Source organism: Bemisia tabaci, chromosome 1 (assembly GCF_918797505.1).
Source record: "Bemisia tabaci chromosome 1, PGI_BMITA_v3".
Lineage (NCBI taxonomy): Eukaryota > Metazoa > Arthropoda > Insecta > Hemiptera > Aleyrodidae > Bemisia > Bemisia tabaci.
Window position 1 is genome coordinate 90,470,332 of NC_092793.1, and position 26,159 is coordinate 90,496,490.

The following is a 26,159-nucleotide window of genomic DNA, read 5'->3' on the forward strand; positions in this document are numbered from 1 at the left end:
AATACCAGCGGATCTACACCAGAAAACCATTTCAGTTGCCACTAAGACCTCCCGAGTCAGCTGTTTCGTTAGCCATACCTCTTCTTTTTTTAAAAAGAGAAAACGCATACCTTTGAGAAGCTGCTGCTTAACCTGCTGCTGCACTGCAGCCAGTTGCTGAGGTGAGAAATCAGATCCTTGGAGCCCTTGTAGCACAATTTTGGGGCCCTGAGGTCCTTGCATGACTTGAGCTGTTATACTCTTTATGATTGTACCTGGTGGCCTATTCACAAGAAGCGTTTTCTCTTGCTCGGCAGTAAGAGAGTTTGGCAATGAGTCAACTTTTTGGACAGGTGCTGTGGCTGCCGACGGTGCTGTAAGAGTTGCCTGGAGAAAGAATAAGAATAAAGTTGCAACCAAGAGCAAAGTTTTGCTGGAGAACCATGATCTAGAAACACAATGTAATTCCTCACTTGCTATTACTTTTCTTTTCTAGGCGCATGCGTTTTGTGGAAGTGGCGGCTGGCATCCTAAGCGAAACCGATTTCCCTAATTTTCCATTGGTGGGTGGCTGCTGTACCTATCCTCCCATCTCCCTCTGTTTAGGATATTGAAGCTGTGGACACCCCTTGACCCAAGTGAAGTAGATCAGGTCCTTAATTCCCTTCCTCCTCTTTCAGTTAATTAATTTCTTACTCCTATGAGTTTTGTTTTGACTTGTCACCGTTGATACATTAACAAATCCTTGAAATTGATTAGAAGACTATTCTAGGTAGAGCGATAAGCAGCAATGCACGGGAACGAGGGGGGGGGGGGGGGGGGAGATTTCCATCATGGATGTGGAACATTTCTGCTTGCTCAAATGCTCATTTAGGAGCATAGGCCAGACAGTGGGTCTATTGCACGCAAGAGATACAACCAACCGAATAGACTTTCTAGCGGAAAATTCACGGAAAATTGTTAAAATCACTTTGGGCACATAAAAAGTCTGAAAATCACTCCATGATGCGCAACCTGCATAGTTGGAAACACGTTTTTTCAAATTTACCGAGTAAGCGGGCAGTTTTTCTTGGTGGCCGGCAGTCAGGTTTGCGCGCAGAGAGACCTAACCTAAATAGACTAAGAATCTTGCAAACTGTTGTTAACTTTTTTTGCGTAGGAATTCAATGCATTCAAAGCTTTTGTTCTTGCAAAATAAAGAGAGAAAACGGAAAAAACGCTTGAGAACGATTGAAACCATACAATATAAAAAGTTGATGAAATCGTTTGTTTACTCAGATTGCTTTTTCTGACTCCTCTGTCTGTGCAAACCTGGTTTGCGGTGACTAAGAAAACCTACCCGCAGACGCGGGAAACTTGAAATTTGTGTTACAAACTACGCAGATTGCGCACTATGGAATGAATTCCTGACTTTTTTAACAATCCCAACGTGATTTTCGTGCGATCGTACCTGTATAGAGTGTATTTATTTGGCTGTATCTCTTGCGTGCAACAGTCCCATTGAGGTGAAAATATAAATATCTTTTTGGGTGCCAAAAAGCCACCAAACTCCGTGATTTATGCAAAATACAAAAAAAAAAAAATGTAGTTAGGCTGACTCTTTACGTGGTCTGTCCGGAAAGTATCAGGACTTTTTTATTATCTCGGAATGTAATGCATGTAATCAGCTGAAACTTGGGTTAGACTTTGCCCATGTCCTCTCCAATGCAGCCACACAATCGGGCTTTCACACCTTTAATCAGTCGATTGCAATCAACTGATCAAAGTGTGTGTGTCAAGTGCTATCGTCGCGTTTTTTTTTTCTTTCGTGAAATGACCGAGCGTGAAGATCAGAGAATTTGTATTAAATTTTACTTTAATCTAGAAAAAACTGCCAAGGAGACCATGGAAATGTATTGGAAAGCTTTTGGCACTGATTCTATGAGCAAGAGCAATATTTATGAGTGGTATAATCGCTTTAAATCGGGTCGTGAAACAGTCGCTAGTGATCCGCGGTCCGGGAGACCTTCATCGACGAATTCTCCCGATAATGTGGAAAAAGTTCGGGAAGCTATTGCCCAAGACAGTCGGTTAACCATGGGGGAACTGGAAAAGCAGCTAAATATCCCGAAGACCGTCGTTGCGGAAATTTTAACTGAAAAACTCGGGCTCCGTAGAGTGGCAGCGAAATTTGTGCCAACGCTCCGGCTCATTCCTCCTGTCTTGTGCAACAGTTTTTGGCAAAGCACGGTATTCCTCTGGTTCCACATCCTTCATACAGTCCAGACTTAGCTCCTTGCGATTTCTGGCTGTTCCCAAAGCTGAAATCTCCAATGAAAGGGACTCGATTTGACTCCATCAATGACACAAAAGAGAATACGACGAGAGCGCTGAAGGACAACCCAAAGAAGTGCTTTTTGGACTGATTTGAACAGCTCAAAAATCGCTGGAACAAGTGCATTGTGTCTTACGGAGAGTACTTCGAAGGAGATTAAAGCCACAATGTCATGGGTAAGCTCGATTTCTCAAAATCTAAAAAGTCCTGATACTTTCCGGACAGACCACATATGATGCAGTTGCGTACTCAGTGACAAACCTATCTACGTAATTTCTAATAGCTCGGTCAATACATAATTTTTTCCCCGATTCACCCAGAGACAATGATAAGGAAGCTTCAAAGGATCATTAATTATCTTTAAGTCAGTAGAAAAATGTACTTGACAGTTTAACCCCTTGGATTTGCAAAATTTGCTCTCCTGTTAAGTTGATAAAATGTACGGAGTCAGTCGGAATCAGCCTCACTACATCAGAAAGTTGAGTGATTTCTTTCATGTTCTATTTTTTTAAACTGAGGATTAGGGAACACTGAAACTTGAAATTTAGTGGGAAAATCGTCCATAATCTAGAGGGTATATTCACAGAAAGTATTGAGGCATTAAGAGGTTTAGTTCTCGGTTGAAAACCAAAAACTAATTACAAGACATGAAGTGCAACAAGCCTGAATCCAGTAAAATCCGTCCAAATGTATTTGGACTGATTTTGGTAAAAGCCAGCTATGTGGTTTTTGTTGGGGCCTCTTGTCCCCTCTTCTATGTTAAGTCTAATCCAAGGATGGACTGTGTTTGAGACAGTCTTGTAGATTTGCAATACCAGAATTCCAAGCATTAAAAATGCTGTTTGAGCCGTATTTGACATACTAAGGTTGCTCCTGCGCAGGGGTGCAGAAACTTCCCAACCACACGACTGGCCATTCGCGTGAAAAGGGGGAACCTATGAGAGGACGAGAAAAATGGGGGAACCCATGTGAGGACGAAATTTTTTTTTTTTAGGATTTAGGGGGAACTTGACTGTTGCGTGCGCTACTTTGAGGGAACCTAACTGTCGAGCGCGCTATTTTTGGGAGAACAAAACATTCAAGCGTGCTGTTTTGGGGGAACCAAACTGCTGACCGCGCTGTTTTGAGGGAACCCAACTGTCGACCGCATTACTTTATAGGTTGGGCAAAATTCTGCGAAAAGTTAAAATGAGGAAACCTAAATTTATTTTGGGGGAACCCTTAGAAGTTTCTGCATCCCTGCTCCTGCATTAGAATTTTATGTGCCCAGCACATTTAAGATACAGAATTCAGGTGCACTTTTGAAACGATTGGGGGAGGGGGGATTTAAGATACAGAATTCAGGTGCACTTTTGAGACAATTGGGGGGGGGGGGCTTAGGAGGGACAAGAAGATAGTCCCCATGCTGAATTTGAATGAGCTTGATGCCACTAGTTTTAATTACTCCAGGGACTTTGATTGCCTGCCATGGTGTGTGTCGTGCATATTTCCCCCAACCGCAGCGCTCCCCCCCCTCCCCGCCTTTAAAGCCATTCTGATTGTGAGCGATAAACATATACACAGCTTAGACAACCGCTGGCGTAACGAAAGCATTCGACACAGGTAACTGTACCCCGGCAGAACTAACCGGCTTGGCTCTTGTGGACCCCTTCAATACCAGTCAATACGACCTGCAGGCAGTGTGTTAACACATCTAGAAACAATGAAAAGTCATATTAAAACTTGATTATTTGGCTCAGTTGTGGATGAAAATTAATAGGAGAAATAAAAGACTTACTGATGTCGGTGTTGAACAGGGCACCTGAGGAGTTGTTTTAAGTGGTGATGAAGAGGCAGCGACAGACATTGAAGTGTTAATGGGGGGCGTTGGTGCCAAAGGTGGAGGACTTGAGTGCAGTTGAAACTGATTACTAGATTTAACAACTTTCACAGTTTGACCACCTAACATCGTTGTAGTTGCACCACCTGCCCCTAAAATGGTTGGGCCAGCTCCTGAACAAACCAAAGGAAATCATTCTTAGATATATTGTCTGAAATTTTTTATTTTGTCCATTCCCTGACGATCCCCTGATTTCCTAATTTCCATGGAAAAATTCCCTAATGAAAACTCAGGATTTCCACTTGGTTCCCTCTATTTTTGGTGAAAAAAAAAGATTTTTATCCAAAGTCTGTGGAATAATAGAGTTTTCAGCATTTATCCGATTCCTTGAAACCGACTTAACACAAATTAACAAATGTATGTGTTTACTTACTAAACGCACAGAAAAAAATTGATTAAACTAAAGTTACATAAAAATAAGAACATATCTTTAAAGTGTGCATTCTTTTAAAAAAAATCGTTTAAACCGCGACTTCAAAGCTCAATTTTTATGGCATCTACAGCATTCAACTGGGCAACACTGCAGCGCCCAAGGAAAATGCTTTTCAAACTTACCATTGCTGGAAAAAGGTATGCCTTGGAATAGCGAACAACGTATCAAACTCCAAACCAGATCCAAAGGGGGAGGAGATAAATCGCATTTTTGAATAATCCTCTTTCAATAAAGAAGCACATATTGCGATTTTTAACGCCGGATGATCCAAAAGTCCCTTCTATCCCCCTCTAACTTTTTACCTAATTAAGGTAAAGATTTGAAACTTGAGGGATGTTCCTAGGTCAAAGAGCGTTACTTTTGAGCCCCCCTAACCTTTACAGGGGGGCCCCCATGGGAATAACGGACCCCAACTTTTTTATTTCAAATGAAAAAACCCCCTTTGTGATAATTAATTCGGAAGAGCATAAAAAAAAAACTTTTCGCGCAAACCCGAAGTCAATGCCTCAAACCGTTTCAAAATGGTGACCAGTAAAAGTTCAAAATTACCGAAAATTGCCACCTCGGTTTATTGCCGACGGATTTGCCTGTAACTTGGAACTTACAGATAGTTTGACATAAGATTAACAAATTCGAACTTGGTTTGAACTATTAACCGACCGCCATTTTGAAACAGTTTGAGATATCTACTTCCAGTTGGTGCAAAAAGGTTTTTCTTTTCAGCTTTTTCGAACCAGCTATTACAATGGGGGTCTTCCCAATTGAAAAAAGAAGTTGGAGTCCATAGCCCCCAAGAGGGGCCCCCCAGCCCCTGAAAATTTTAAGGAGGCCAAAAAGTAGCTCCCTTTGACCAAGAAACATCCTCGAGTTTCAAATCTGTACCTCATTAGGTAAAAAGTTAGAAGTGGTGGAAAGGACTTTTGGAACACCCTGTATAGTACCCTGCCTTGTAGACACAACGCTCATTTTCCATGATGAACCAGAAACATTATATTTCACTTTGAAAATATCTGAACACAAAGACAAAAGGGCAAAAAACCAAGAAAAAGGAGGGAGAGAAGAAAAAAAGAGAAAGATGAGGAAGTGTTGGGAAATTTTGCGAAAAGATATAAAATGTGAATGTCTTACTGAGTTCCGTTTAAAAAAAAAACGTTTAGTGGGCAATTTATTGTCATTAACTTTTATTGAACCTCTAGTACTTCACACTTGAACCTGCTAAAACTTATTTTAGACAGACATGCTTGAATCATCTTATTAGGGAAAACCCAGTTTGGCTATCAGCGCAGAAAAATGGGGGCATTTCATTTTTGCGTGAGATTGTATAGTTAAAGCAAACTTTTAAAAAAATTTTTACAGACAAAATTTTAAAAAAAATTACTAGTAAAGCTTAAAACTTACCGGCTGAAGCCGAACGAATTAACACTTGCTGTCCATTAATGGTTGCCAAGGTGGCACTACCAGCTGCCAGTTGCTGAACAAGGTTTTTACTGGCATTGTTTACGACCACTTGTTGACCACCCGTTTGTAATAGCTAAAAGAAAATAAAAAATTGAAAAAATGATTGATTGAAAGGCTATGGTTTACTATCAGAATTCAACGTGAAAGTCAATGACTAGAGCAAAGCAGACTGAAAGGGGAATTTTGAAACCCTCCATGAATTCATACCAGTGATTAAGGCAGTTTAAAAAGCGGTAAGAATTTTTCACTGTGTTAGTCGAGAGGATGTTTTTGGGCCTCTGTGAGATGCGTTGAACCGGCAGTGCCATGAACTTCCCTATCTGCAGATACCCAAGTGAAAGTTTTTGGCTCCCAAACGTTCCTCTGATGATCTTGTTTTTTGATCGACTGTATTTTGTACACCATAATTGATTTTTAAATGCAAGGCCTATTCTTCCTCCACTAAAGTCAATATAATTTATCATGGGGATAAAATGGCGAAAGGGCATATGTCTATGCTTCACCTAGGAGGCTGCAAGTTTCAGGGACCTCTATTGAGATCCCTTGGTCATGGGAACATGACTTGGAGACAAGATTTTGTAAACTTTCGGTTTTTTGAACAACCCTTTAATTGAGGTATTATTTGGATTGCATTTTGCAAAAAAAGAATCAAGAACATTCTGATGTTGCTAAGATTGTGCAACTATTTTTACCTTGCAAATCTAAACGGATCATCTAAACAAGTTTAACTTTGATATCGAATTAACTACAAATTCAAGACAAAAATTACTTTTGTAAAGGATGTGTTCCATTAAGGGGGGTATTTTGGCCCTAACTTTTGTCGAAAATTGAAACAGCTTAGAATAAAGTCATGTATGGTCAAATCGACTCTTAATCATCTACCCTGTGAGAACTTGGCCTTATTTGAGGTGTTTTTGAAAGGTATTTGCCTGATATACCCGCGCAAAGTAGTGAAGTCTTGCAGTTTTCTCGAATAATTGCTCATTTTCGGTCCTAAATTAGATTGGTATGAGCGCAAGCGACTGCCACTTTCTCCTTTAAATATGTTGTGATGGATTTACTAAAGATTTGCATATTCGAATATGAAAGTGGTTAGTCCCTTGCGCTGGCTCTTAAAAGTGAACTTATGTCACTTTTCACATAAATAAATATATGAAACTTGTTCGAATTTCGTGCCAATCTTTTCAATTCCAGTAGTTGCAAAAGTAATCCCATAAGTATGAGAATAGTTTTTGAAATAATTAACAATACTTAGGTCACGAAGGTAGTACATAGTCCATTTGATGGGCACACGGTGGTCAAGCTTTTCCATTTTAGCGACTTCAAAGGTATTCATGGACTGTGTACTTCCTTATTTTGCCACAGTCCAGACCGGTTACAGCTACAACCGGTTCAGCTAAAATGAGTGTCTCTCAATGTTTGAGGGTCTAAACTAAAAGGCTAGCATGCTTAGACCCTCAAACCTTTTAAGCTATAAAACCCCCCTTAATAACACATCCTTTAATTTTTTTTTTATTATTTCAGTATTTTACTGCAAAGAATGTAAGTTGCATAAGCCTAGCAACATTGGAATGCTCTTGGTTCCTTTTTGCAAAAAGCAATCCATTTGCAAAAAGGGCTTTTTTGCCTGTTTTGCAGAAAACGGCTCCGTCAAGTCAATCCTCCTTACCTTGACGAATAATTATACCTAATTTGGTCGGAATCCCCTGATTCTAGGAAAAATTTTGCTGAAAATTGTGCGCAGCAGAGAGGCAAAATTGAACCTTTGGAGACAACTTGTTACACAAAGATGGTTAGAGGTATGAACACACTGTTGTACAATGCACGAGGTTTTCCCACCAGTCCTCTCCACCAGCCTTACTCTGCACTAGGTATCAATTATGACAGTCTGGTCCCAGATCATTTAAGGGTATGTTCCACAAATTTTGTGCGCTGTTGAAGGTTATCTTACTATAGTAAAAAAAAAAAATAAGGCCTTTTTTGTGTGTACATTCGTGTCATTTTGCATTCTCATTGGTCGTTCATTAACCAATCAGAAGACGCCATTGAATATCCCAGGAAATTTAAATGTATGCTTCCTTACATCATTCGATATTAAACATGATAGACACGTATCAAACGGGATTTATTGATATTAACCGGTAAAACGGGATGTACCTATATTAAGCAACCAGGATTACAGAAAGGATATGGATCTTAGAATATCGATCTTCAATACATCGTTTGTTTTAAAGCAAAATTGCCTGGGATACAACGGGATTTCTTCATAGTAACCGGGATAACAGGAAGGAATTTTACCAATACAGGATAGTCATGGATAAATAGGGATGTACCCATATTAGGAAACCAGGATAACAGGAAGGATATCGATCTTTCAGTATCGATCTTCGATATATCGTTTGATTGAAAGTAGTATTGACTGAGATAAAACAGGATTTCTTCATAGTGACCGGGATAAGAGGGAGGAATTTTATCTATACAGGATAGTTGTGGATAAAACGGGATGTACCTATAATGATAAACCTGGATAAAGGGAAGGATATCGATCTTTCAGTATCGATCTTCGATGTATCGTTTGATTGAAAGCAGTATTGACTGAGATAAAACAGGATTTCCTCATAGTGACCGGGATATACAGGAGAAATTTTACCTATACAGGATAGTCATGGATAAAACGGGATGTACCTGTATTAAGAAACCGGGATAAAGGAAGGATATCGATCTTTGAATATCGATCTTCGATATTTCATTTGTTTTAAGGCAGTATTGACATGGATAAAACGGGATTTCTTCATAGTAACCGGGATAAAAGGGAGGAATTTTACCTGTAGAGGATAGTCATGGATAATACGGGATGTATCTCCATTTTTTAACGGGAATAAAAGGATCAATATCTATCTTTATATATCGATCTTCGATATATCGTTTGATTTAAAGCAGTATCGACTGGGATAAAATGGGATTTCTTCATTGTAACCGGGATAATAGGGAGGAATTTTATCTATACAGGATAGTCATGGATAAAACGGGATCTACCTATAATAATAAACCGGGATAAAGGGAAGGATATCGTCCTTTTCATATTTATCTTCAATATATCGTTCGATTCTAAGCAGGATTGACAAGTAAAAAACAGGATGAATCAATATGAACCGGGATAAAAGGGAGGATTTTTACCTAGACAGGATAGTCATGGATAAAACGGGATGTACCTTTATTCTTTAACTGGCATAAAGGGAAGGATATCGATCTTTGTATATCAATCTTCGATATATTGTTCGATTTAAGGCAGGATTGACAGGGATAAACCAGGATTAATTGATATTAACCGGGATAAAAGGGAGGAATTTTACCTTAAAACAATAGCCATGGATAAAACAGGATGTACTTATATTCAGTAACCGGGATAATAGGAAGGATATCGCTCTTTGTGCATCGATTTTCGATATATCATTCTATTTAAAGCAGGGGGCTGAATTACTTCCCACAAACACACCAAAAACTGTGGTGGCTTCACACCAAATAACACATCAAACTCACTGAACACATCAAACAGTCCAAGAACACCGAACACATCGAACACACCAAACATATCAATCTCACTAATCACAAAAAAACACACCAAACACATAGAACCACAAATTTCATCAAGCAAATCAAACACATCAAACGTACTAAATACATCAAACACACCGAACACATCAAGCAGACTAAACACTTTAAACACACTAAACACATCAAACTCACCGAACACATTAAACTGACCCAACACATCAAACACACCAAACAAAAAAAACACATCAAACACATTGAACACACCAAATACATGGAACACACAAAACATATCAAGCAAATCAAACATATCAAGCAAATCAAACACATCAAATACACCAAACATTTTGGGGGCTTTACACCAAACACACCACACACATCAAACACAATAAACACATCAAACTCACTGAACACATCAAACTCATCGAACACATCAAAGACACTAAACACTCCAAACACATCAAACTTGCCAGTCGATAGCGGCAAAAACATAAAAATCGGTCCGGTAAAGAGTTGTAACTAAGCGTTACCAGAAATTAAAATGAAGGAAACCTGAGAATTTTTTAGTATAGAAAATGATAAATATCAATTTATATCTGGTTTTAAATAATAGAGTGTCGTCTCAGAAAAACGGAATGAAACTTGAAGACCTATGATAGTGTGTATGTTGGTATCATCCCTCTATTCTGAATGAAAATCAACAAATTCACACACTAAACTCATCAAACACACCATACAAATCAACACACGAAACACATCAAACACACCACGGTTCCTTGGGTGCCAGGTACGGCAGTCCCGAGGGGTTGGGGTTGGGCTCCTTGCTTGCAAGGAAGATTATTCCCCTTTTCTCAAATTTCGTACATTTAACCCGGTTAATATCAATGCACCCAGTTTTAGTCAGTCCTGAACAACATATCGAAGATCAATAAACAACCTATACGGTAGTTTGATAGATGCAACTGCATTTATCCCAGTTAATCTAAGTTCATCCTAATTCAGTTAGATTCATCCTTGCAGTAACAATGAATTCGATTTTCAATTGATTAAATTTCGAATAAATTAAATTTGAGGAAAGCTATTGCGATGCTAAGTGGGGTTCTCTGGGACCAGAGTATCTTCAAGGAGACCAAAAGAAAAATTTACAACGTCATCGTGAAGAGTATCGTAACTTACGGGAGTGAGATCTGGCAACTCAAGAAAAGAACTGAAGACATGCTTAGGGCAACCGAGATGGACTTTTGGCGAAGGTCTGCTGGGATATCGAGAAGAGAGCGTGTCTGCAATGAAAGGGTACGCGAGATAATGGGTGTGGAAAAGGACATCGTGCACGATATCAGGTCCAAGCAGTTGGTCTGGTATGGACATGTGCGAAGGATGGCAGATGATCAGTTGCCCAAGCAGGTCTTCGATTGGGTTCCTCCCGGAAAGCAACGGCGTGGACGTCCTGTGAAAGATTGGCGACAAGGGGTGGAGGAGGAGATCAGAAGGTGCCAATTGCCTGATGATCTCTGGGAGGATAGGGGGCAATGGCGATTGGGCGTTGCAGAGCGCAAGGCGGCGCTATAAAAGCGACTTTATGTATAAATTAAATTTGTGGAACTATGTGTCATTAACATGACAAATATGCACATACTTTCTCAGATTAAATCAAGCGAAAACATACCTACATTACTAAAGAGGTTGTCCCATTTTCCAGAGAAAATGGCCGCAAGAGCATTTCCACCCATACTTTCAGGAATCATAACGTATCATCGGAGAAGCCTAAATCCGGTGTCATTTCTCCTCTAGCCCCCCAAGGGGAGGGGGGGCAGGGGGTCAAAGGTCAAACGCTCCGACCGCCATAACTTTTGAACGAACCATCAGATCAACTTGATCTTGGGCTCGAATGAAAGCTCTTGACGAGACCTTTCATTTGTTGTATAGTAGTGTCTATTTTTGGTAATTTTTCAACGTATAAAAAAAAATCATTTTTTGATTTTTCAAGGCCAAAAAATTCAGTTTTTCTGGGTTTTCTCTAAAAGGGAACGCATGAATCATTACAAAAACCAATTTAAATGAAAGCCCTTGATTCAAGCTTTAAAACGAGCTATCGTTGAACCTGGGGAAATGAATGGTTCAAAAGTTATGACCCTTCAAAGTTGGCGTGGCGCGCTATTTTCGAAGCGCGCGGAGTGTATACTCGCGTGCCACCCCTCCCTACCTTTTCCCCTGGGGCCCGCTTCAGTTGATAACGGATACAGAAAGGTCCAAAGCTCCTTCCACCTAAAGAATGACCAATCATTAGTGTAAAATTACTTTTATTTCTAAAGAAAAAAGGGAAATAAAAATAAATTAAATGCTAATAAACGATAAGACACTGGCATACATTATTTTTTCGCCCTCCCCTCTATGATTTAATATTTAATAGCCAAATCAAGCTTCTTATACCGCAAAATACACTGAAAAGCTGTAGATAATATTCATACGGTGTGGTACGCAACTAGCCGACCAGCACTTGAAACACGCATTTACTACAGAATATCTTTCCCTCAACTCTCTCTGATCTATTTCCCTCTCATCAAGATTTACCTGCACGGGAATGATCAGATACCGTAATGATGAGAGGCTTGATTTGGCTATTAAATATTAAATCATGGAGGGGAGGGCGAAAAAATAATGTATGCCAGTGTCCTATCGTTTATTAGCATTTAATTTATTTTTATTTCCCTTTTTTCGTTAGAAATAAAAGTAATTTTACACTAATGATTGGTCATTCTTTAGGTGGAAGGAGCTTTGGACCTTTCTGTATCCGTTATCAACTGAAGCGGGCCCCAGGGGAAAAGGTAGGGAGGGGTGGCACGCGAGTATACACTCCGCGCGCTTCGAAAATAGCGCGCCACGCCAACTTTGAAGGGTCATTACTTTTGAACCATTCATTTCCCCAGGTTCAACGATAGCTCGTTTTAAAGCTTGAATCAAGGGCTTTCATTTAAATTGGTTTTTGTAATGATTCATGCGTTCCCTTTTAGAGAAAACCCAGAAAAACTGAATTTTTTGGCCTTGAAAAATCAAAAAATGATTTTTTTTTATACGTTGAAAAATTACCAAAAATAGACACTACTATACAACAAATGAAAGGTCTCGTCAAGAGCTTTCATTCGAGCCCAAGATCAAGTTGATCTGATGATTCGTTCAAAAGTTATGGCGGTCGGAGCGTTTGACCTTTGACCCCCTGCCCCCCTCCCCTTGTGGGGCTAGACGAGAAATGACACCGGATTTAGGCTTCTCTGATGATACGTTATGATTCCTGAAAGTATGGATGGGAATGCTCTTGCGGCCATTTTCTATGGAAAATGGGACAACCTCTTTAGTGATGTAGGTATGTTTTTGCTTGATTTAATTTGAGAAAGTATGTGCATATTTGTTATGTTAATGACACATAGTTCCACAAATTTAATTTATTCGAAATTTAATCAATTTAAAATCAAATTCATTGTTACTGCAAGGCTCTTGCGGCCATTTTCTACGGAAAATGGGACAACCTCTTTGGAAAATTATACCATTACTGAAGGTAAGTTTTTAGCTAAAATATTAATGAATGATTTGAATTGATAAGCATCTGAAGGAAGTTAAGTAGTATTAATAAATATTACAGCAAGAATGTATAAAAAAAAAATTAAGTGATGTTCTCATCATAATTTGACAGAATCTACGAGGGGGTTGGGCCGTGGAGGGGCCAGGGGGCAGAGCCCTCTAGTTTCTCTCATAAAATTACTGTTTAGGAGAGGTTGAATTGGCTTAAATTGCCACACCATGCAAAAACGGCCCTTACCCTGCATTTAAGGTATACTATTTTAAAACTGCCCTTTCCTAAAAATTTGACAGTAAACCTCTCCCTCTTTCTAAGAATAGGCATCACACTCACAAAAAAAAATTAGTTGCAAAGTAATTAATCTTTGAATGGTAGTGTTAGAAACCTTCAGACAGGTTTTCCTCAAAAAAAAGTTTTGGCATGAGAGCCTTTTTTGTATATAGTCCCTCAATGGTCATTTGCTATAATATATTAAATGAAATATAATTCTGTATTATATCAAAGTTATTTACTACGGTTTGGTAAGTTCACTTAACATAGACTGTGTGCTCTGTACTTCATTAACCCTTTCCACTCAGGTGTCGAGCAGGACTCGACAAAATTGATTCAGGGGTTCCGCTCAGGTGTCGAGCTGTGCTCGACAAAATTTCCATCTTCCTCATCGCTCGGAAACAGTGAAAATAATGGCCATGGAAGCCTGTGCTGCGCTCTCTGGTGACACTACGGAACTACTTGAGTAAAAATAAAGTAGTGAGTTCAAAATTTCGCCGCTAGGTGTCACCGGGGAGCCATCGCTCCCAAAAACCTTTAATTTCCGCCAAATTAAATCAGAGTTGGGGGCGGGTGACCTTAAACAAAATTTGAGTGGAAAGGGTTAACATGCAAATGGACGTTGAACTTGGTTGTGATTTTATACTATCTTAGACTCTCGACTATTTGTTAATTTCCATTAAATATACCGGATGTTCCAGAGCACCCGTCCACTATCTATTTCTAGGAACCGGCTGAACATTCAGCTTTGGGGTCAAAAAGTTATTGGACCTTAAAATTTCAAAAAATTTGAAATTTTTTAGTTTTTCCCCATTTAGAAAAAAATCTTTAAGTATAACAGGAAAATTGATAGGAAATAAAATTGGTCTCCTTGAAATTACCTTTCATTTAAAAAAAAGTTGATCAAAATCGGATCAATAGCAATCGAGGGACAGCGCTTTGAAAAAAACCAAAATGACGAACTTTAACGGCCGCCATCTTGCTCCAAATGCGGGTCTCACAGTGTTGCCCCTTCCAGAATTACTCCTGAGGGTACCACCAATGAGCCCTGGAAGCGGCATATTCCAATCAAAAATTGCAAGTTTTTTGCCATTTTTGGATCGTAGTCAACAAACTGTGTGCCTCTCTAGACCCTAACAAGCAACTTAAGCCAAAAATAGCTTGTATGGGAATTTTTTCCCCTAATTCGGGATATTTGATCTAATTTGACTGGACTAAATTTTGGATCAACGGGGGCCATGAGCAAATCAATAAAATGGTATTGATCTCTTTTCCCCGAACACTTTTAGATTTTGAAAATTGGATAATTTTAACGTAGACTGTTTGCCCAATAAATGCCCCAGAATGCCCTGTAACTTCACAAAATGAAGGTCAGGGAAAAAATGCAGAGAACCAAAAGTTCTTATTTTAGGCTGTAGAATTTAAATCCGAAGTGAAAACATACCCTTCCTATTAGAAATATGTGAGAAACGGGGGCACCGGCACCCTCTTTAAAACGCTCCTAAAATGGGGTTTCGGGGTGCTGAAAATATTTTCATTGAATTCCACGGGGTTGATATACCCCTGAAAGTTTTCACCCCGAAGCTAAATGTTCAGCCGGTTCCTAGAAATAGATAGTGGACGGGTGCTCTGGACATCCGGAATATTTAATGGAAATTAACGAATAGTCAAGAGTCTAAGATAGTATGAAATCACAACTAAGTTCAACGTCCATTTGCATGTTAATAAAGTACAGTGCGCACGGTCTATGTTAAAAGAACTTACCAAATTCGTAGCAAAGAACTTTCAACATCTATCACATATAGGAATAGTTTTTACGCATTTTAGAGCATACATCACTTAAAACAATAACCTCTGGAAAATGATATGGCCGATCTGCTGAAATGCTTAATCAGCTGATTAAGGCTTTTCATTAAGGGCCTCCCCCCCCCCCCCCCCGGAGGCCCATATGTGGCCCCCCTTGAATCTGGAACTCAATGCAGATTTTCCAAGTTTACTCGATGTGGTTTATGGAAATAATTATGATTTGGTCCATAGGCCGTTGGATACGTGTTAAACGGTTGCCTGAACATAGGTCTGTGTTTTCCTAGCACTCCGAGAATTTTTTGACACCAAGCACATCATCTAACTAAAACAAGCTTTTGATATGTTATCAAAGAGGCTTTAGGACACATTTTAAACCTGGTTTGGTTTTAGTTAAATGATGTGCTCATAGTTAAAAAACTTTTTCATAAGTCGACTTTTGAGGGACATCCGCAAAAATCTAAGGGAAACATGTCGTTAGGATTTTCTCTGGCCACAATTGAAGAAAATCTCCTTGTAGGAGTCTAACAAGGCTTGATAACTGCCCTTGATAATATATGTAGCGTGCATAGAGTTGGAAAGATGTGTTTCCCTCAGATTTTTATGGATGTCCATTAGCACATCATCTAACTAAAACCAAACCAGGGTTAAAATGTGCCCTAAAGCCTCTTGGATAACATATCAAAAGCTCGTTTTAGTTAGATGATGTGCTTAGTGTCAAAGAAGCCTCAGAGTGATAGAAAAACAACCATTATTAGCTGAAATGTGCCTACAGAGACAGACGTATGTTCAGGCAACCGTTTAACACGTATCCATGGGCCTATGGACCAAATCATGCTTATTTCCGTAAACTGCATTGAGTCAACTTGGAAAACCCCCATAAATTTCCAGATTCTGGGGGGGGGGGGGGCCCAAAAAAGGACCTTATTGATACCTCTCCTTTTCACAATTTCAAATATCGTGTTTTTCCTTCATTTCCCTACAATTGTCAAAGTAAACAAAAGGCAAAACTTAGTGATAAAACAATTTAGGCTGTCAAAACTTAAAATTTATGATCATCAAAGTCATTGTAAAAGATCCCAACATTTCCGGAATTTTCGGGGTTTTCCTCAAACGGTCGGTGTTTTTTGTAGTTTTTGCATGCCATATGAAATTCCTTGCTGGCTTATTCACTAAAAATCCTGATTCAAATAACGACCATCAGGAAATATTTATAAATCAGCTAACCTGCTGTGAAGAGTTGGTTGCCACAACAAATTGATTTTGAGAAGTGAATACTTGATTACCACTCACTACCACTGAGTTGGTAGACTGCACTGTGCTGTTTACTTTTGGAGAGATTGGAGCTCCTTGAGATTTGATCACCATTGTTTGCTAAAAAAAATTAACACCGTTGTAAAGTATTTTTGAGACCTTGTGTCATATTAAAGAATTGCTAGGTTAGATGAGGCATTAATGCCTCCAGATCCAATACTTCCAGCAAGAAAGCACAATACAAAAACGTCATTTTTTTACCACTTCCACAAGAGTTTCATAATCTCTTGTCTATCACATACTTTTACTTAATACATTTTCCCCCGTACTTTCCAACCTCCAGGAAATCTTTTTTTTTTTTTGGGAGAGATGGGGATGCACTCGTGGGACGAAAGTCGAAAGCTTTGTACCTCAATACCTCCCCAACTGAGAAAGATATCGAGGTCCATACAGGACAATTGATTTTTTTCATCACATCAAAGTCAACGATATGGATTGCATTTTGCAAAAAGGAACCAAGAGCATTCCAATGTTGCTAGGATTGTGCAACTTGCATTCTTTGCAACACAATTACTGGAATCATGCAAAAATTAAATTTACAAACGTAATTTTCGTCATGAATTTATAGATTATTGAGAGTAAAGATTAATCTTCTTTAGATAATCAGTTCATATTTGCAAGGTAAACAAAATTGCACAATCTTAGCGACATTGGAATGCTCTTGGTTCCTTTTCACAAAATGCAATCCATATGTAAGACACTACATAGAATAGACCAATTTAAATGAAGATGAAACAAACACCATTTTACAGCAAAGCGAACTTTAATACTAAATCCAGATGCTAGGTTTGGAGGTAACAGCTGCTAGGAGCTAAACGGCAGGTAATGTCAGACAATATTTGACAAAAACCGCATTTCAATTCCATTTCCTATAAGGGACATGTTAAGGTACAAAGGTTGCGGATTTCACTCTTCTTTAAGCCAAAAAAAATTATTTTTGGATGGTCGCAAAAATTCGGGCAAAAAGGGATTCAAGTAAGAGTAATTGATTGAAGAAGGTTGAAGGAAATCAGGGCGAAGAATTATATTTTTCACTGTGCTTTTCATCAGCCTTATTCAGCTCTTGCCTGCTTAAAAATTACCAGACACACGTAACCTTCTACATTAAGTAAAAAAAGTTTCTCTTTCTATTTCAATTTTAGACTTGTGCATGTTTACTCTTAGTATGAGATGTTCTAATCAATAAGAATTAACAAGTGGATTTTCTAAAACCTATCAAGATATTTACAGACACTGACTAAGTTGTTTCTAACATTTGATGAACCAATCGTTTACCTGTTGAGGGGACGTCACAACTGCTGCAGTTGTTGTTGCTATTCTAGTGAGCGCAACACGTGAAGGCGTGATTGCATTGGGCTGTGCAGTAGCTATTGTTTGCGTATTGAGAACGTGTAGTTTCCCGTCAGGCATTTGCACCAGTTGTTGACCTGGAGAGTAAACCAGAAAAGTTATACTGTTACATATAAATATAAACCATGAATAACAGGAGAAAAAGAACATATAGCTAATCTACCACTTTCAATCAAAGGTGCAAAGCTGTTCGCCAGGCCAGTCGATGGCCTGGTAGTCATGAGCCTTGATTTTGATGTATCAGGCAAATAAGAAGAGGCTGTAAATGTTGACTATTCTGCAGACGCCGCAGGAACTTGTTGAAGATGATAACACACAAGGTGACCCAAGTCTTCTCACCAACCCTCACATGAGCATACAAATAAACCCAGCAAATCAAAAGTTGGACGAGCTAAAAGAACATTTCATTAGCTTTACAGCTCCTTACCTTAACCTTTCAAGCTCGTTTAGCTGAACATTTACTGTGTTTTGGTGATTTCTATGTAACCCCTGCAAAAATTTAATTTACTAGGGATCTACGCGGTCCAACCCCCTGAAGGCACTTTGCAGCCCTTTTCTGTAGCCGCAGCATTAATAAAATTCATATTTTCATGATAAAATTCGTATTTTCATGATAAAGTTCATATTTTCATGATAAAATTCATATTATCATGATAAAGATTAACAAATCTCGGCAAAACTTTCGTGACAGAAGTAGTGAGAGCCTAATAGACTATCGATGCTGTCTAATTTTTCTTTATTTTGATTTATTTTATTTATTCATTTATATTTTTTTTTTGGAATTTCTTTCGTTCGTTCGAGTTTTATCTTTGCATCTTTCTCTTTTAGCTACATATCAATGTTGGTTTTATTTTTCCCCCCAAAAACAGGATATGAGGTATATTTTCCTTTTACGAACGAAATGATTTTTGTTTTTGGTGGGAAAGAAGAAAAAATTTTAAGTCTAAAGGATGCGTTTAGCAATGATTGATTGATGAGTCATGGCAGTAAAACAAATAAAGATGATTTACAGATCGTAATGAACAAGTGTTAATGACAGGATACGATCCTACATTACGGGACGGCACAGAGGTGACATGGCAAGTGAGGTATCATTTCTTATGTAATTTTGGTCGTAGATTTCATTTATGAAGTCGTGAAAGCCCTCCTGTCAAAGAGGGTGCCCCGAATCGACGATGGCGGCCAAATGTGAAAGCAGGAAGGTGAGCCAAAAAAACAACAATCACGTTAGAAGGCAGGTTGGCTATCAAATTCTTTGTATTTTTAGTCAAGGAGTCTGAATGAAATTTTAAAAATTAATTTTACACGAAAATGAGACGTGACATGCAAGGCGGTGACCATCATAGTCGAGAAATCATAAGTGGTAGGTAAGGTGTCTCGCTGATTAGTGCGCAATAACTCAGAATTTAAGTTCAGATGCCTTAGACAGTGAGGATGAAAAATCTGAAACACCTGCTGTAAGCACCGGGATAAAGAAGTAAAAGTTCAGTACGTTTTAGATGGTGGGTCTTCACTCCACCGAGGGCCATGGAAAAGAGGGCAAACCTATATTATTTGGATTCATTAATTCAATTTATCGTACAGTTCTACACTAAATTCTTTTTTCTAAGTTATCTGTAGCCACGGCAGTATTTGACGGGTGCCAAGGAAATGGACCATTTATTAAAGACTCCACTCGCCATATAAGAAGCCAACAATTCAGATACGCGCCTACTGTCAATTTCTCACCAAATCCATCTTCTGTTGGTAATACAGGGTTCCCAGCCAATTTTGGAAAAAAAAATCCCTGACTTTTCCAGGTTTTCCAGGCCAAAATGAAAATTTTTCCAGGCCTTTTTCCGTGGAAAAAACTCGAATAATTTGCCCTAAAAGAGACAGCGCGCGCGCGCATTTTTCGGTTTTTGTAAAAACTCTTCTATTTTCATCAATTTTTGATCAAAGAGGTAAATTTTGACAAATACAGTCACTAAAAGTAAACTTATCCAAATCATCGACACACGCCTCGAATCCTTCGGTTGTAAGGTCGTGCATGTGAAATACATATAAGATGCAGCTCTTGATATCGTCAAAGAGGGTGATGCACCTTGTACATAAGAAAACTGAAACGATTATTGTGAACGGAAACGATTCGAACCTATTCGTTTTTTTTTTTTAAAATAAATATCCGAGGACATCAATTTTTCAATCAATTGGAGTGCTTTGATAAAAATGTCAACAAAATTTATCCTATAACAAGCAACTTGCCTCCAGTCCGAAATCACTGCATAAAACTATTCGGTAAAATTGTAAAAAAAAAAGGTGCGGTACACCATGCAGTATGAAAGTGAAAATTTCAGAAAATGAACTTATGCTGCACGGACTTACGTATAAATTAAGAAGACTTCATTAACGTGAAGACACCCCAGGAAGAAGATCCTGACGATCCTAACTCAGACTATGAATCAGCATGTGCTGATTCAGATTTTCTCCCATATTGATCAGAGTTCGTAGGTCACGTTTAATATCCTTATTTTAATTGGGAATGTATGTGCTTCAAAATTAACAAAAATAACTCGTAGGTGCTCCTTTTCACATCTTTTCATACCCTGGACAGCCTTGATGGTCACCGTCTTGCATGTCACGTCTCATTTTCGTGTAAAATTAATTTTTAAAATTTCATTCAGACTCCTTGACTAAAAATACAAAGAATTTGATAGCCAACCTGCCTTCTAACGTGATTGTTGTTTTTTTGGCTCACCTTCCTGCTTTCACATTTGGCCGCCATCGTCGATTCGGGGCATCCTCTTTGACAGGAGGGCTTTCACGACTTCATAAATGAAATCTACGACCAAAATTACATAAGAAATGATACCTCACTTGCCATGTCACGTAAACATTTCAAAAATCCACCCTCCTGTCTTTCAAATTTAGCCGCCATCTTGAAATTTGGAGCACCCCCTTTGACCGGAGGGCTTTTATGACTCCATAAATGAAATTTACGACCAAAATTACATAGGGAATGATACCTCACATGAACCTATATGCGCATTTTAAAAATTCACCCTCCTGCCTTTCGAAATTGGCCGCCATCTTGGATTTGGGGCACCCCCTTTGACCGGAGAACTTTTTTGACCTCATATCTGAATTCTACAACCAAAATTACATAGGGATTGATACCTCACATGACACTATATGCGCATTCTAAAAAACCGAAATCCCAGAGGCCTTATCATGGCCACCATTTTGAATTTTCGTCATTTTGGGGGGGTGTTCCGGGGTCGGACCGTGGTAAACTTTTGGTATGTTGTTCAGGAGGACCTACTGATGACGTTTACATAGGAAAAGTCTGTTAGGAAATTTGTTCCGGGTTAACCCCCTTTTTTTCGTATTTCTCCTTAACTATTTCCAAAATCTGATTAGAGCTGGCTCATCTAGGATCTATTACCTGTCGATACTCGCAAAAATCATGGAAATTGGCCCAGTAGAACGCTCAAAGGAACTATGACAAAAAATATTAATTTACATTGTTTAAATGGGAGAATTCGCTACTTTTCCACGTAATATGAAAAAACCTGGATCATATTTTGAAAATCTGAATAGAGCGGGCTCATCTAAAGATAATTTACCCGTCGATAGCCGGAAAAATCATGAAAATCGGCCCGGTAGAACGCTGGAACTAAGCGTCACCAGTTTCGCAAAATTAGGAGGTCTCGGAGCTTGTAGTAAAGATACCAAACTTTAAGAACATTTTTGGAACGAAGAAAGAAATGATAAGAAAATGAATGAAAAATATTTTGTGTAACTTTTTCTGATGTTGATAAATTTTGGAGAAGAATCGTCCTGTAGAGCTAAAAATTTAATAAATCGCCACGTCTGAGATTCAAGAGTGTGGAGCATAACTTTCATATTGACGTACTATCGACGAAGTTAGTTTCTTGCAGAGTCTCTGGTGACTACCTAGCAACAGCGCGGTGCTAAAAAGGAGCATTTTTGGGAAATTTTGTCCGATTGAATTACGATAAACCAATATCGTAACCGATATCGATATTCTGAAGAAAGTACCTTATTCAAAATCCGCCAATTCCAACCTCCGCCTGATCTTCTCGTTTCTCTAGGATGGACTTATATTTATAAAAAACTCAAATGGTACGCTTTTATGAGCATTTCTTCTTTTTTTTCTTATTTCCACACAGAGAACCGTCAAAGGTATACATAAATATTTTTTTGATCGAAAACTTTGATTCCCCTATATCCATTGCATATTACACAGTTCAAAAAAAAAAAAGGACAAAAACGTTTCCCAAACAAGATAAGGTGATTCTTATGTAAGGCTCTTTTAACAGTCAAAAAATACTTATTTAAATTCGAAACGGATTTGAATCCGCGGATAAACGCGCAAAAACGGCCTTTTCTTTTAGCGTGAAGGAGGGATGTGCACTGCGCACCTTGTAAATATGATCTGATGTCTTTCAGAGTTCCACTGGAAGTCGATGTTTCCAAACACACAAACTGTGTTCAAATTGTTCGAAGGTAAGTGTGCGAAAAATCGCGATTTTTGGTGATTAAGGAGGGGGGGGAAGGTGACACTAGGGTGGATCGAAATTTTCAACTTAGAGAGCGGAAAGGCGTATTATCGCAAAAAAGGCCCTATATGAAGTACAGAAAAGTTCGCCGCATAAATTTGACCCCTTCATACCGCAGATAGGCCAATATTTTTTAAACATCATACTAAAGATTCAAATACGGGTTTCTTTGAAGATTTTCGAAAATTGATGCTCTTGAGGGCGTACTTCGTCCGTTTTGACGTGTTGTGAACGCATAAAGCACAATAGAGAATTTGCAGGTGTCTGAAAGTTTGTGAATTTCATTTATAAAATGATACTACTGGAAAAACTGAGCACAAGGATATCCTCGGTTTCTAAATTGGACAATGGAGGATTTGCATGCAAACTCTTTATTGCTTCACCTGAGAGTGCTTAAAGAGCTGATTACGCAGTATTTTTTATAATTTTTTTCTGGTATGGGAAATAGTATAAAAATTGATTTAAAAGTGAGGAAACGCACTGCCTGGTGACGTCATCTGGCGGCATTTCCTATTTAAACACATGTGTTTTAGCAGATTAGATCATTTTGTCATATCTTCTCCAATAATTGTTCAATTCATGAACCAAGGGAATCCTCGTCTTCAGTCCACTCAGTAGTTTCCACTTAAACACGAAATTCATCAAATTTCAGACACCTGCAAATTCTCTATGATTGGAGATAATATGAGCAAATAGAGAAAATATGAGCAAATAATCTTATCTGCTAAAATCCGTGCGTTTAAATGGGAAATGCTGCCAGATGACGTCATAAAGCGGCACATTTTCTCACTTTTAAATCCATTTTTCTCAAAGAAACGTATGCAAAAACGACATTTTTCGCCCCCCCACTAAAACTTATTCAAACTTCGTCTATCAGTTACTAATACTGGAGCGCTTCTTTCCCCAAATTTTCAGACCCCCAAAAAATTTTGGGGGGGCGCTAGGGGGGGTGGAAGTCAAAACCTGTGACCCTCGATATCTTTCGAACGAAACAAGATATTGAGGCCCGGTTTGGACGAAAAATCGTCAAAAATTGCATACTTTGAGATTCTAAAGGTCAAAATCCCAAAATTAAATTTTTAACTTAATTTATGTGCTTTTTTTCAGTTTTTGAGGAAAAACAATTTTTTTTAAACAGATTAAACTGAAATTTCACATTTTTTGATTTAAACCAAAACCAGTTTTTTAAATTGTTCGTCTTTTTCCGCATCCAACGAGTGGTCGTATAAGCTGGGGAACCGAACGGTTCCGGAGTTATGATCGATTGAAGTTTCCGCTCAACGCGCGCCGACCGACTTTCGCGCGCAAAAAAGTCGGATTTGACTATTATTAAATCAGATTTAATGTTCAAACTGAGCAAAATGCATTATTAGGGACCCTTGAGGGTTGCTGAGTCCAGGAATTACAGATACTTCCAAAAAATTCACGTTTTTAAAATTACAGCTCCGTATCGCTATTTTAGAGGCCCACTGAGCGCCGACCGGCCGCTCAGTGGTCCTGTCCGGAGCTGTAATTTTAAAAACGTGAATTTTTTGGAAGTATCTGTACTTTCTGCACTCAGCGACCCTCAAGAGTCCCTAATAATGCATTTTGCTCAGTTTGAACATTAAATCTAATTTAATAACAGTCAAATCCGACTTTTTTGCGCGCGAAAGTCGGTCGGCGTGCGTTGAGCGGAAACTTCAATCGATCATAACTCCGGAACCGTTCGGTTCCCCAGCTTATACGACCACTCGTTGGATGCGGAAAAAGACGAACAATTTAAAAAACTGGTTTTGGTTTAAATCAAAAAATGTGAAATTTCAGTTTAATCTGTTTAAAAAAAATTGTTTTTCCTCAAAAACTGAAAAAAAGCACATAAGTTAAGTTAAAAATTTAATTTTGGGATTTTGACCTTTAGAATCTTAAAGTATGCAATTTTTGACGATTTTACGTCCAAACCGGGCCTCAATATCTTGTTTCGTTCGAAAGATATCGAGGGTCACAGGTTTTGACTTCCACCCCCCCTAGCGCCCCCCCAAAATTTTTTGGGGGTCTGAAAATTTGGGGAAAGAAGCGCTCCAGTATTAGTAACTGATAGACGAAGTTTGAATAAGTTTTAGTGGGGAGGGCGAAAAATGTCGTTTTTGCATACGGCTCTTTCCCATGTCAGAAAAAAATTACGAACGATATTGCGAACTCAGCTTATAAGGCACTCTCAGATGAAGCAATACAATTTTTGTGTGCAAATCCTTCATTGACCTGTATTCAAATCATAAATAGCCAGAAATACCTCCCAGAATGACGCATCTACATTAATGTCATAGAAAGGAGTGAGGATAGTCAATTCCAGTAGATTTTGAGGAATTACGGCCCCATGATCCAATATATCGTTCGTTTTGCAGTATTTTCAACTGTTGCTCAGCGAATATACGGAGACGGCGCTCGAGAGTTGCGCGGCGAGTCCACTCGGTGCCCGCTTTGAGCTTTTGGGGTCGGCCGTGGGAAACCTGACGCGACGCGCGGCGGTAACTTGCCGGCAATGGTTCCCCGACCACCGCCGACTAGCGCACCGGTGCAAAATATCCGACAATTTCCGTATGGACTCCCAATCAGATATGAGATACTTTAACCAGGGTTAGCAGTGGCAATCCTGAAAAAAAAAAAACCTGGGAGATCTTTGGCAATTTTTAAATTGATGCTAACGGCATCCAAGATTTGGACTGTGGCTCTTTAGAACTGACCCCAAACAATGCATCAACGTCTCTACTAAAGAAGGATTTAGAAATCTGTTGGTTATCATCATGGGAAGTTACCGAGTACCATTCAAATTAATGTGTCATTAAGTTCGTAGGGATAGCTTAATTCCATCAGTCACTCGCAATGCATCAATGAAATTCGGACGAGCATGGTCATATTATAATTTCGATAAAAATGTAAGAAAATCTGTCATTTTGTCCTGAAATTTAGAACAAAAAGTCCTGTCTTTTAAAGGTCGAATAAAAGATTCATCTTAAAATCTACAGTGATTGTGTTTTGGGTTCGCCTCTGCACCCTTTTGATTTGTCAATTGAAACCTAACTGACTTGTTTGCAAACGTTCACTTCACAAAAAGTAGCAACTGATCTATGGCCACAGGTATTTTTATAAAAGTGATACAGACAAAATATACGTTCAACAGTTAGAAATGATTTTAGGCAAAAAAAAAATACAGATAATAAATTGTAACTATTCAATTTTCAAAACTAACCTGGCATTAGCCCTTTGACTTGAATTTTGCCATCTGGTCCTTTGGTGATTTGCACCCTCTGTTGCGGTTGTGGTGTAGGTTGCACTTTAATAAAAGACTGTACATTGGTAGTAGGTGTGCTTGATCCCACAATACTTGACTTGGATAACACATTGGGAGCAGAAATAACTCGTGCTTTCCCATCAGCGCCTGGAGTTTATCAATAATAATATTAAGCTCATTAGATGAACATAACATATATTTCACATCAATTCAATTTTACCACTTTCCAAGAACACTCTCAACTTCTTATTTACCTAAAACTAGTAGAGTGGTGTAACCTAAAATCTAGAGGAAGTGGTTGTCAGAGTCAGGGTTTTGGAAAACTACTGTCAGCAAAAATTTCATACTCATCCTTTCAACCACCCCTCCCTAGGGTGCAGCCTTTTTTTTGATAAATAAC

The 26,159-nt window shown here is 38.7% G+C and overlaps 1 protein-coding gene across 1 annotated transcript in view; it reads right to left on the reverse strand.

The window, feature by feature from the left end:
- The window catches only part of E(bx) (nucleosome-remodeling factor subunit NURF301 E(bx)), a 135,768-nt gene that overhangs the window by 35,708 nt on the left and 73,901 nt on the right, over positions 1-26,159 (reverse strand). The window contains exons 17-22 of the mRNA XM_072306427.1: positions 25,718-25,906; positions 17,852-18,003; positions 16,490-16,636; positions 6,004-6,136; positions 4,071-4,285; positions 111-366 (exon numbers count right to left, since the gene is read on the reverse strand). Of these exons, the coding sequence (XP_072162528.1) occupies positions 111-366; positions 4,071-4,285; positions 6,004-6,136; positions 16,490-16,636; positions 17,852-18,003; positions 25,718-25,906 (1,092 nt within the window). The remainder of the gene's footprint in view (positions 1-110; positions 367-4,070; positions 4,286-6,003; positions 6,137-16,489; positions 16,637-17,851; positions 18,004-25,717; positions 25,907-26,159) is intronic.